General features: G+C 41.6%; 1 protein-coding gene across 10 annotated transcripts in view; it reads left to right on the top strand.

The window, feature by feature from the left end:
- Positions 1–12,519, top strand: part of megf11 (multiple EGF-like-domains 11) — a 73,189-nt gene that overhangs the window by 54,219 nt on the left and 6,451 nt on the right. For 7 of the 10 annotated variants that reach the window (XM_005470677.4, XM_005470680.4, XM_025909362.1 and 4 more), the window contains 7 exons: positions 2,083–2,203; positions 4,930–5,093; positions 5,213–5,315; positions 8,115–8,261; positions 9,576–9,710; positions 11,649–11,777; positions 12,390–12,518. In XM_005470677.4, coding sequence (XP_005470734.1) covers positions 2,083–2,203; positions 4,930–5,093; positions 5,213–5,315; positions 8,115–8,261; positions 9,576–9,710; positions 11,649–11,777; positions 12,390–12,518 — 928 coding nt within the window. The remainder of the gene's footprint in view (positions 1–2,082; positions 2,204–4,929; positions 5,094–5,212; positions 5,316–8,114; positions 8,262–9,575; positions 9,711–11,648; positions 11,778–12,389; position 12,519) is intronic. The other 3 variants (XM_005470678.4, XM_013268696.3, XM_005470679.4) reach the window with 2 other exon arrangements.

The raw sequence follows: 12,519 nt of genomic DNA on the forward strand, positions 1-12,519 counted from the left end.
CAGAACAAAGGTTATTGCAACCGATTGATAAAAATTTCATTCGCAGACAGGCGCTTTTATGTGGTGTACGGGGAGGAGAGATGTTTTAAGATGTGTGTTCTGCCCCTGGCGTCCACTGGCACATCTCCTCCTGCCTCATGTTTAAACTGAGTTCAAAATGATAATGAGAGCAGTGAGCAGCCAGCAGTCCCCCAGCTCTCTGGTGAGCGAAGCAAGAGCCACTCAGGACTCCTCTGGGCCTCTAATTGGAACTCTAAATCATTGTGTCACCTGTCACTCAAGTCAGAGTTTGAAACAAAGGGTGTGGGCATCCATAGACTGGCTGTGATCTCTAGCTGAGGGAGGGACACCGGTGGAGGTGGGCTGTGCTCAGCCTTTAAAGCAGAGAAATTCTAATGACAGCAGGATGCAGAGGACAGAGACGGAGTACTTCATGTCCTTTACCAGATACTTAATTTTAATGCAACAACACTAAAAGGCTGTGCCAATGTGGCTGCCAATCTTTTCTAAGGTATATTAGAGTGAGAGGTTATAGAGTTGGTCTATAAGTGATGCCTGTGGGATCCTGTCCATCCAGTTCACTGTGGAATTCATTTACTTGGTTTTTATCGCTGTTTTTGCCTAGTGTGGCTTCGGCTGAATATCTGGCCTGATGAGGGCCCATGTGCTAAAATGTAGATACAATGTTCTCACCACAAGATTCAGCCCTATTTCATTCCCATGCTGTCAAAACCATGGAAAGCTGCTAATGTCTCACAGACGCGCACAATGTGTTTTTTCCCATCAGTGCTGTGACGCACAGGGTAATGGCAATAATGAGATGGGTTTTACTCCCACATGATCACAGGCAAACTTGTAAAGGACCCCTTGGCATCACATTTATGGGCAGGGTTAATGTGTGGAAGGTGCATGTTCTAACCCAAGCCTCAATCTCCTGATGCTGACTTATTCGCTCATTAAAAGAGGACCATTATCTCTCTGTGTCCAAGAATGCTGCTGACAGTGTGTCAAGGACACCGGTGCCAAAGGACACATTATGAGTATCTTAAAAGTTGCCATTTTTTGTTGCTGCTGTTTGGCATGCTTGTTTGGCTCACTCAGCAAACCGGTAAAGTTGAAGCCAAAGAAGTGGTTCGAACTCAAAAATCCAGTTTCTTTGTCTGTTTGAACACACAGACGTTTTACTTTTTTTTTTATTTAGTTTGGCTCACAATTCATGATGGTTTCATCATCTCCAATGTCCATCGCAATAAGCATCCATAAATCAGATCTCAGACAAACTCCAGGATGTTCTTCTTTACCTTCCAATGTAATGTAATGCAATGTAGTGTCCAATCCAATCCATGGGAAGCTTGCAAACAACAACTTATTATGCTCATGAGCCATATTTTTATTTCATTTTAGTGTGCCAGTTCTGTTTGCATGCCAGTATTGTCTTGACTGCTTGAGTGGGGTCCACAGTGTCAGATTTTGAAAACCCTTATAGAGTACAGCTTCCGCAAGTCATTTCACAAGGCAAGGGCAGTAACTTAATGTGACTTAAGTTTATTAAGAACTCAAAAGATTGCATTAATAGAGTGAAGATGATTAGATAAGAGTGCAGAGTTAGTCATTGCTTGATTGGAGAAAGGGGTGAAAAGTCTGGATTCTCCAACTTTGGAGTCCTTCCTGCATCTCAGCTGAAAAGGAAATCTAATGGGAGACGGAGATGAAGAGAGAAGTTGAGAGATGGGGTGAAATGGGGTTGCAAAAGGCAAACCATGGCTCAGAGCAGGTGCTGTCAGAATATATAGAGTGCATAATTGGAAGTTAAGAAGAGATACCTTGAGCTGATCAAGTGTGGTCCTTCCTTTGAACTTCAGTTACTTTCTTAAATCCATTCAATTTCAGTCTCCATACAGACACAATGTGACTTGTTTAAGTAAACAGCTTAGTAAGCTATACAGAGAAGTAGAGTCAACCTTCCCGGTGTTTCAGTCCACATCCTTTCAGACTATTTTATTCCTTTTTCAATCTGCCAGAGTCAGCATTTATTGCCATGTTGGTTGTTTGCTGCATGACTTTGCGTTATTTCTCCCACAGGGTGAGGACTGCTCTACAGTGTGTCCACCTGGTCTGTTTGGACGTAGCTGCATGTCCACCTGCTCTTGCCATAATCATGCATCCTGCTCTCCTGTTGATGGCTCCTGCCTCTGCAAGGAAGGTAAAGAATCATGAGGTTGAGCACAAGTCTTCTATATTATGAGATAAGGTGTACTGGCTGTGCAGATGAACAGATGGATGAACATTTGTACACATAAATTCTTGTGGACTAAATCCAGTTGCATTCTGTGCATTGGGTTGTTTTCCTGTACAAACTTTATTTAATGTGCTCTATTTTTCAGTCTAATGAATAATACATGACATAAGCTATTCTTACTTTCTTAAGACAAAATTATATGGCTTCATAAATACAGTACAATGCAAAATTCTTGAGCCACCCCTCATTTCCATGTGTTTTTCAAGAAAAATGTGAAATAGGTGCATCGATTTATTGAAACGTGCAAATATGAATGAGAATGCAACGTGCAAGGTAAAAACTGTACAATTCTAATGATATTTGGTATGACCGCCTTTATTCTTCAGCACAGCATGAACTCTCTTAGGCAAGCTTTTTTGTCATTTCTTCATGTAGGTTTCAGGAATAGTTCTCCAGGCTTCTTGAAGAGCACTTGAAGCTCTTCTGTGGATGTTGGCTGTCTTTTGTTACCTTCTCTGTCTAGATGATCTCAGTAATGTTAACGAGCATGGTGTGGGGAGGCCAATCTATGACTGACACTATGCAGTTGTGTGTGTAGAATCATTGCCATGCTGATAAATGAAGCCACTGTCAATCAGACAATTTCCAGATGGTTTTACATGATGGATCAATGTATGACGCTATTTTCTGTTGACAATGCCATAAAGATTCACAACACCACTGACCTCAAACTACAAATCATTGCAGAGCCTCTACTCTGCTTTACAGATGGCTGTAGATGGTCACTGTTGTACCTCTGTCCTAAACTCCTCCTCAACAATCTAAACTAAAACCTTCAAATCTGGATTCATCCCTTAATAAAAACCTGTTGCAACTGATTTTCAGTCCGTATTTTTTCTTTATTAAACTCAGGTCTGCCATTTTTTTCTTTTGTCCTCCACTTGTCCAGTTTCCTCAGATTGTTTAAGGACACATTGCACACAATGCCAAGATATGCCACATATTTGGCCAATAGCACTTTGGGAATCACCTTGCTGGTGCAAAAATATTATTTTATGGCCATCAAACTGTGTTATCTTTGGCATTTTTCATTGATTCAACTAAAGAAATGGGAACAAATGATAGGTTTTGTGACAGGCAGCTAATAACAATGTGCCTAACGATATATTTCTGTGAAAGACAGCAAAGACTAAAAATGACTGAAAAGGCAGCCAAAGTTCAAAGAAGAACTTTCAGGGACCTTCAGAAAGCCTGGAGAACTATTGCTGCAGGCCACTTTAAAAATTACAAGAAAGTTTGGCTCCTTGGAAGCAAACTATAAAAAAATGAGGGGTGGCTCAAGATTTTTACACAGCACTGCATAAATGTCTCACTGATATCAAATCCTTCTTACCTTCTAACCTCTCATTGCCTATAAAAACATGTTCCTTTCTCAGATTGTATTGTTTTCCACCTGATAAAAGATGAAAAATAACCAAATGTCCTGTATAAAGAGTGTGCACCAAATATACAGTATACACAGTCAATAGTACCACCCACATCAATTATTCCTGAGAGATTTCACTCATACACACAGATGTTAACTTGCGGATTAATGGAGGAATCATGTGATAAATTCTGACTGCCAACAGTTAAGTCTATTCAGTGTTTTGGGGGCAATATATCCAGGATATATTGATATATTTCTCTGGAAGTGAAAACTTTGTTGTATTTGAACACAATAGAACAACTGAAGAGTTTACCAAAGTCCAGATGCTATAAATATACCACATTTTTTTTTATCTTTTACCCATTGTACTGGACGCACTAAAGAGAAACTTAAGAACGCTCCAGAGTCAGTAGGACTGAATAAATTTTCCAAGTCCATCCATAGTTATTGTGCTCATTCATACATTGCCATTCTTAGAGGTGTGTTTCCTCTTTGCAGTTGAATCATATCACTTTTATTAAAATTAATCTTTAGGGTTCAAGCACAAGGGCAAAAACCATTGTAGCTGACCATTTTTTAAACCAAGGATGTCAAACATAAGACCTAAGGGCAAATATCGGCCCGGCCTACTGGAAAGCTTTTTAAAATGTGACGGAGGACCTAAATTTTGGGAATTAAACTGTTGTTTCTTATTTTTTTCATCTTTTCTTCTGATGAAGGCCTCCATCATGATCACTGATATTACAACAAAGTTATAGATAAACAATTAATTTAGAGTAAGCCTCCAGTTTTTTTGTTTTTGTTTTTTTCACTATTAAAATGAAATGACAGTTTATTACAATTGGTCCACAGTAATTATAGAATACAACGTTTTCTGTGAATGACCTTGCAGAACTTTTTCTGAAGTTTTACACATTTCTTACAATTTATGCCGAAAGAGTCGTGACAACAGAGCAGAATTTCTTTGGTGTGCAGAAGAACTGAGATGCACAGTTGACATTGCACTTCTTTTTCTATTATTAAGATATCTCATGGATCAAGTGGGTAGTTAAACTTCTTTGCACTCATAGAAAGAAGTGTTTCACTCGTCCGGCCCACTCAAGATCAAAGTGGACTGTAAGAGGCCAATGATATAAAATGAGCTGACATCCCTGATTTAGACTGTTCAGTTGTCTGGTAATTTTAATATAAAGCAACTGGCTTCATGTCGCTTTTCTTATATAAATGTTTACAGTTTGATTTTTTCTCTCTGTTACTCGAGGTTGGCAGGGTGTGGACTGCTCCATCCTCTGTTCCAGTGGTGCCTGGGGTCTGAGCTGTAATCAGACATGCTTATGTAGCAACGGAGCTGCATGCGATGCTATAGATGGCACTTGCACATGTTCTCCTGGTTGGAGAGGAGAGCACTGTGACGAGCCCTGCCCTGTAAGTCTGTCTTTTTTAACTGAGAGATTAATGTGAAGACCCAGCTAAATCTTTTGCATCATTGTGCTGTATTTTAGATTAGTTAGATCAAGTTTTCTTATTACTATCATCGTTGTCAGGAGGGTACGTATGGGTTGGAGTGTCGTGAGCGCTGCGACTGCAGCCACGCTGATGGCTGTGACCCAGTGAGCGGTTATTGTCGCTGCTACCCTGGCTGGACAGGTTTGTACTCCTTTTTTCACAATAAAATCACAGTAGTCTGTCTTTAGGAGCAGAAGCGGCCCATCTTTAGTTGTTATCTTCATTAGCTGAAAATCAAAGACATTAGATGCTAGTCAGACACACTGATTTACCATAACAGGAAAATATGCTGCAGCATTCATGGCTTGTGCAGTACAGTATGTTTACAGAATGTCTACACAGTGTTTTGTTAATTAAATGTTCAATTTGTTTTGCCACTGCGCCGGTGGCATAGCCGAATGAGAGATGTTGAGAATTGAGCTCTAAATTAATTCTCTTGGCTGGCACGCTGGAAGCTGGTATGCAATCATGCTTATATTATGTGATGCCGGCTACACACAAGGACTGAACTGAATCATCAGCTAAATATTTGCAAACTAAATCAAATAATTGGCCCACATTGCTCTCAAGATTTTTAGATATGTCTTGTGATATTGTTATTTTTGGTTCTGTTTATTAGAGTTTGCATTTTATTGGGAAATTTGATTAAACCAGCTGCCGCGTTTATTCACCAGAGTACCAATCGTTCTTTGCTATCACAAGCTCTCCACTGGAATCTGATCCCCTCTAGATGCAAATAGTTTTTCGTTTTTTGGGGGGTTTTTTGCACGCCCATATGTTCGCTCTCTGTTTCTTGTCATTTAAACCATTTGCTTACAGGGAAAAAGCTGGAGGTTGGAAAGTATGAATGTCACAGCAAGGGTGAGAGTCATTATGCTCAAAAATGAAGCGTCGCATCTGAATGTCAAATACAGGGGGCTAGCAAAGGACCTGGTCTCTGAGCTTGGGCAGAGAGGTGCAGTCGGAGAGGGAAAAAGATTCAGCAGGAAAGGTCAAGCCTGTGAGCTCTCAGCAGCCCACTCCATTCAGCCTCCCGAGCTTCGGGCATTTATTCTGGGAAACAATGTGGGTTTTATTATCTGCAAGAACGGAGCCGGCAAAACGGGCCTCTCATGCTCTGAATCCCGCACAGGTCGGGACCATCTGTCAGCCTTAATTGAGTCACCAGGGTGCAGAGCTGGGGGCAGCGTGCAGCCCAGTGGGTCGGACAAACACACACATACATACTTAAATTGCAGCGGCTTGACAGCGGACTCTCTGAAGGAAGGAGCACCTAGAGAGAGGGCTATGTGGGATTCGTCACAGGACTAAGTCAGGGATGGAGTGAAATGTCTGTTTACAGCTATTTTTGTAAACACTGTCATATCACTGAGTGTGCCAGGGTTGGTATTGCATTCTACTTTGCTGTCAACTTGGTGTTGGCTCTATTGTGAGGCTTGCCTAAATTGTCGAGAAGCTTGACTTTAGGAGTGTGTGCGCTTAAGTGGCTAGGCCGACTATGACCCACAGAATTGTTACTGAACTGTCGTGAGCCTGACATCAGCCAAGAAAGATTTAAAAGAGTTCTCTGACTAGACACTTGATGCAGGGGGCATCATGCTAGACCATGTTAAATAGGACTTTGTCTTTTATTTCTGTAGAGATTCTGGTCCATGACACGAAGCAGGTAATGTGATGTGTGTTTACATGCACCAGGAGAGAGAGTTAAAAAGGGAGAGAGAGGTTTGCTTTGCTGTGCTCACTGTACAAATTGGATAGTGGGACCTCTGGCACTTCTCAGCGAAAAGCCTCCTTTGAAGAGACTTCAGTTCTGGCTTCTTTCACTCTTTCTTCTTCTCCCTCACTAGGCACCCAAAGCCCCTCTGTTTGTCACCATTAGACTGAAAAATGTGATGCTCTGTCCGCATTCATTTTCTGACAGTAAAGCCAGCCACTGTTTTTCTTTTTTTTTCTGCCTGGCCTAGCAGAACCTCAAACACACTTGCACAAGCCTTGCCCTCCTTTTGATGTCCATGGCACAGCTTCTGACTTAATCACTGCAACTGTACCCCCCACACCCATCCAGCCCCCCACTCATCAGACTTAACATTTCCTATCCTATATAGCCTTAAGGTGCCATGGTTACCGTATAACATTAGTCCCCAGAATTTAGTCCAGGTTTAATTCAAAGGTACTGCACTAATGCCGCTTTAATTGCCACACCATTCTCAGATATTCTCACTCAAAGGAAATTTCAAATGAGGCTTCGAACTGAGGGCTGAAGCTTGAAAGGTTGCAGAGTTTGCATGCATTTGTGTGACTGTGTGACACCGAGCGTGTGCATGTGCAATTGCAGGGCTATGCCACACTTTCTAAACCCGGCTGTATACATGTAGAACGGCACACATGAATTTTTTGTCTGAAGGAAAACATGGCGCTCTGATGGGCATGCTAATGCATTCACAGTGAGAGCCCTGTATGGATGCAGTGTTTTGCATTTGGTTGAAGCCACAGAAAAAAAGAAGACACTGTGACACTTGCAGACTGTGGTCTGAGTACTTCCCTTCAGCTCCATGCACTACCCTGGCTCTGCTGAAAGAGAATGGGAGACAAGCTTGGCTTCTCTTGAGACCCAACCCTGTTAATCAACACAGTGCACTGGCAAGGAGCTCCAGTCAGATCAAAAATAAAATACATTTGGAGAGGAGAAGCAGAGTGTGAAAGATGGGCTGAAAAAAAAAAAACATCCTCCAAACTGCAGCTTCTTTATTCAAAACTAAAATAAGTCAATGATTCATGTTAGTTTAATAACCCTGCAAAGATGTGCAATGATCAAGCATTGTGAATGCTGCCCTTTAATGATGTGTTTTTACAGATGGCACGCTGTTTAGAATTTATCAGCTTACCAGTCTTTTGCCTTCTTAGTATTCATTCACTGAAGATTTGGTAACATGCCTGCAGGAATCCACTGTGATAATGTGTGCCCACAAGGCTTCTGGGGACCCAACTGTTCAGTCAGCTGCTCCTGTCAGAATGGAGGATCGTGCTCTCCTGAGGACGGCACATGTGTGTGTGCACCTGGATACAGAGGGACGTCCTGCAAAAGAAGTGAGGCTCTTTCTCTAAGCAACTTATTTCTATCTAAACCCTTAGGAAATAAATCTGTTACACTGAGACCAGCGCACTTGCAAACTCCATCACAGCACTGACCTTGTTTGATCTTTGAAGAATTGTTGTTGGACATAACTGCTTGAGTGTAAACCCTTCATCACAGCTATCATGTAATCACAGTGTCTTTGCCCCAATGGCATTCCCCCAGACACATAAACAGACACATACACACACAGACACACTTCTCACCCCCTTCTGGCACAGTCCTCAACAACCACCTCACAGTGGGAGACTCACAGTCCTCGCCTGAGGCTCATCAGAGGGTATGCTCACTGGGAGTGCCAGCTCTGGTTTCCGAACGGGGTCTGTCTGAAGGTGCTCTCAAGTGATGAACTCACTGATTGGGAGTGAATTCACTGTCTCAAACCTGTAAACATCAATTTGAGTGGAGAGACTTAAACACGCCGTGTGTGTGAGAGACAGAGAGGGGAAATGGTTACTCCTCCAAACTCAATATTTACACAGATAATTTTCTCGTCAGCTAGAAACCTCGTAACTGCAGTTTTGCGCTTTTTTTTCCTCACTGAAATATTGTTAACTGAAGAATTGCATGCTTCTCCAGAGGATGATAAAAATGCACCACACCTGGTGCTTAAAATAAAATCCACTGGGTAAACTTAACATTGCAAGTTTGTCAAGCTACAACTGAGGTTGTTTTGTCAGTTTCTAAAAGGTTTCTATTTTGGAAATACCCAGCTGTCCCCTGACAGTTTTCTCCAAATCACTGGCTGTGAAAATAGTGTAACTATTCCTAAGGCGCTCTTAGGAAGTGTAGCGCTCGAATGAAAATACGTTTTTAATATAAATTGCAGCTTTTTATAATGGTTGCACAATCTTTGCATAAAGTGTTACATAATAACTTTTACACCACCGTTTATATATCTCTCGGTTCACATTCTTTCAATGAAATTTGCATTATTAACACAGTTGTGTGTCTCCTGACATATATAGATCATCAGGCTGCTCTCATGACTTGACGTAAAACAGACTCACTATTCTCTTAACTCGTTTACTATTCTGTCTCTGGGTGCAGATAAAATGGCAGTGATTACAATGGAGACTGACTTTTATACTTTTCCCCTGCCTTTGCTGTCGCTCCTTGTCTTCTCTGCTTTAATTCTCGCAGCCTTGATTTTTCTGCACTCCCTTGATCACTCTTGTCATGCTTTGTTTCATTACTATATACCTCTTGTTCATCCAACACTGGTGACTGATTCTCTGTCCTCTCCTGCCACACTCTGCTGCCTGCAGTCTGCTCTCCGGGGTTCTACGGGCACCGCTGCAGCCAGTCGTGTCCACAGTGTGTGCACAGCACCGGGCCATGCCATCATGTCACGGGCCACTGTGAGTGCCTGTCTGGCTTTACTGGCTCGCTGTGCAACCAAGGCAAGTAGCCTTCTATGTCCTTTTGACCTTTACCCTGCTCTTTCACGTACAGTGAAATTCATTCACTGTGAAGTTTGAGTGGTTTTTTTTTTCTTTTTTTGTTGGTTATTTTTGAAAATGCCTTTTTCTGTAAGGGAATAATACTGATCATGTTGTTCCTGTACATTTTGTTTAAGTCCTCTCTTTGCACACTGGCTCTAATAAGATGACCTGCTGCCTCTCGCACTAGCATCTTAGCCTTGAAACTTTAAAATATGACTATTATCGATGCAACCCAAGCTAAAAAAAAGTAAACAAAAAAAACCCAACCTTCAACAGAGGACGGAAAATTGCTAAGAGCCACGTTTTTAGACAAAGAATATTTTAAGTAAATTTTGCTGTCCCTCTGCCTAATTCTGCAAAGGGAGCTGTATGTAAATTGCTTTCATTAATATACAGACAAAAAAATGCACAAACACACCTGTTTCTATTGTTAAACTTGTTTTCAAGGCAACGTTTCTTTTGTGGCGTTACTGAGGATGTTATATGAAAACAACTTGGTTTGGCACTTTTTATTCCTTAAAAGCGACATTTCTCAGCAACTACTTCTTGTAATGTGATGACATCATGATAAATGTTTTACAAAGAGGGTTTTGTTTTTTTCAAGACATTTAGCTATATGTCTGGTCAAAAAGAACATTTAGTAGGAAACTGAGAAAAAGAATGAATGTATATTATGTGTGTGTCACGGTAGTTTTTGTCTCCACACTGTCCATCCGTTGAACAGTGTGCTGATTTCAGTTCATTTGTGTGACAAGGTATTGTATTTGTCGTGTCAGTGGTTCCACATTAAAAATGTTCTCCGCTGTTCTGAGAAGAGATACCTTCACACAAATGTGCTGTAGATTTTTTTACTCTAATAATTTACCTCTTTTTTTAAATAAATTACAGAAAGGCGATGGGGAATTTTTGAATTCTCTTTCATGGCTTTAAGCAATGTCTTACAAATAAAAGTTTAATAGCTTAGCTGAAGGAAGAGGGAAAAGTAAAAGCGAGAACCAGTCCTAATTTGTCTGAACCATAATTACTGGTGAGCGGGCGTTAGGCGACGAGGGACGGAGGTGGCCATCATCATGCACATTATCCTCTTGTTGAGCCCCATTGTGTCCTCACTTGTCCTCTGTCCAGCACACAAAGTCCCAGCCTAATGAAGCTCTCCCAGTGAGCTGAGGCTTGAATCCCCAGAAGCAACAGTATGGGGGAGCCAACCTCATGGCTTAATGACAACCTGCTTGAAAGAGGTTGAAAGAGCTCTCAAGAAGAGGGAAAAACCAGTTGAAATGTAATCATTAAAATCACCCCCCATGATAATGAGTCAGACCCATCTCTTTCACAGCCTGCCACCTTATCAGATATTCCTAACGGTGGCTATTCTTTTATGTGAGACGTTTATTGCATCTGCTGGCACTGCAGCTCCCTGATCCTGATAGTTAGATACACCTTGGTTCAATTTGTCCCATGGTCCAACAAGGAAACACAATGGAGGTTTCACTGGAAATAATATTTCTTATTGAAGAGTGCCTGGTTGCATTGAAATATTAATTTCATAAAAAATGTATACAGTGGTCTGTGTACATGGTCTATTTTAATTCTTTGGCACATCACTCATTCCACTCTAGGCAGTGGAAATGGGGCAGTTGTGCCACAGGAGGCAGTGACTGACTCCTCCTTTTGTCTAAGCAGATCACTTCGTGTCCACTCAAAGAAAAAGGATATCATCCATTAGAGGAACATGTTTACACAACCTTTCACAAAATCAGTGTGTTTGCATAAATGTGTTCACAGTAATGTGCCTAAGTTTAGTGTCATAATGTTAATGGGTTTTTCTAATCTTAAAAGAGGCAGAGCAGTTTTTTTGTTTATTCGTAAAGTGGTGTGTTGTTTCTTTCTGTTCTGCAGTCTGTCCAAGCGGCAGGTACGGGAGAGCTTGTGCCGAGATCTGCCTCTGCACCAACAACGGCACCTGCAACCCCATTGATGGCTCCTGCCAGTGTTTCCCTGGCTGGATAGGAGAGGACTGCTCTCAGGGTATGGCTTCCTTCCTTCCTTCATCCACTCTGTAATTTGCTCATTTTTCCACTTTTCCCACTCTCATTGTCTGTCTCCACTCCTAATTTCTCTCTCACCCTTACCTTCATACACATTAATCATCTTCATGACCCGGCACACAGAGAGAACTACCCTCAGCCCCAGCTGATGTAAAACACACAGCTTGCTTAAATGATTGTTGTAATACATTATGCTCTTTGATTTACAGAACTGTAGGCCAAAGATCATTAGCAGAACTTTGAGCTGCCATGGCATGGGAAATTGATGTGTGTGTGTGTGTTTTTTTTAATTGCATTAACTATTAAACTAAAAAAAAAAAAACAACAACTAATGATCACACGGGTGATACTCCATACATATTCACCTGACAGCAATTTCCAACACTACAACTTGTGGGCTTGTGGAGGGTAATGACAAAGCTGGATTTTCTTCCAAATGTATCATTTTATCATATTGTATGAAAGCGTGGAGAATGTCTGGACTTTTCCTCAAACATATGTGTTATGTGATTCATGTATGCATGTCTAGGACGTAGTGTATGTAAGGGAGAGTGCGTGACCATGAGTTTGACTGTGTCTCTGGCGTCTGCAGCCTGTCCCTCTGGGCACTGGGGCCCTGATTGTCTCAACTCGTGTAACTGTCACAATGGAGCCCAGTGCAGTGCCTATGATGGAGAGTGCAGGTGCAGCCCCGGCTGGACCGGTCTCTACTGCACACAGCG

This window comes from Oreochromis niloticus, linkage group LG7 (genome assembly GCF_001858045.2).
Source record: "Oreochromis niloticus isolate F11D_XX linkage group LG7, O_niloticus_UMD_NMBU, whole genome shotgun sequence".
Lineage (NCBI taxonomy): Eukaryota > Metazoa > Chordata > Actinopteri > Cichliformes > Cichlidae > Oreochromis > Oreochromis niloticus.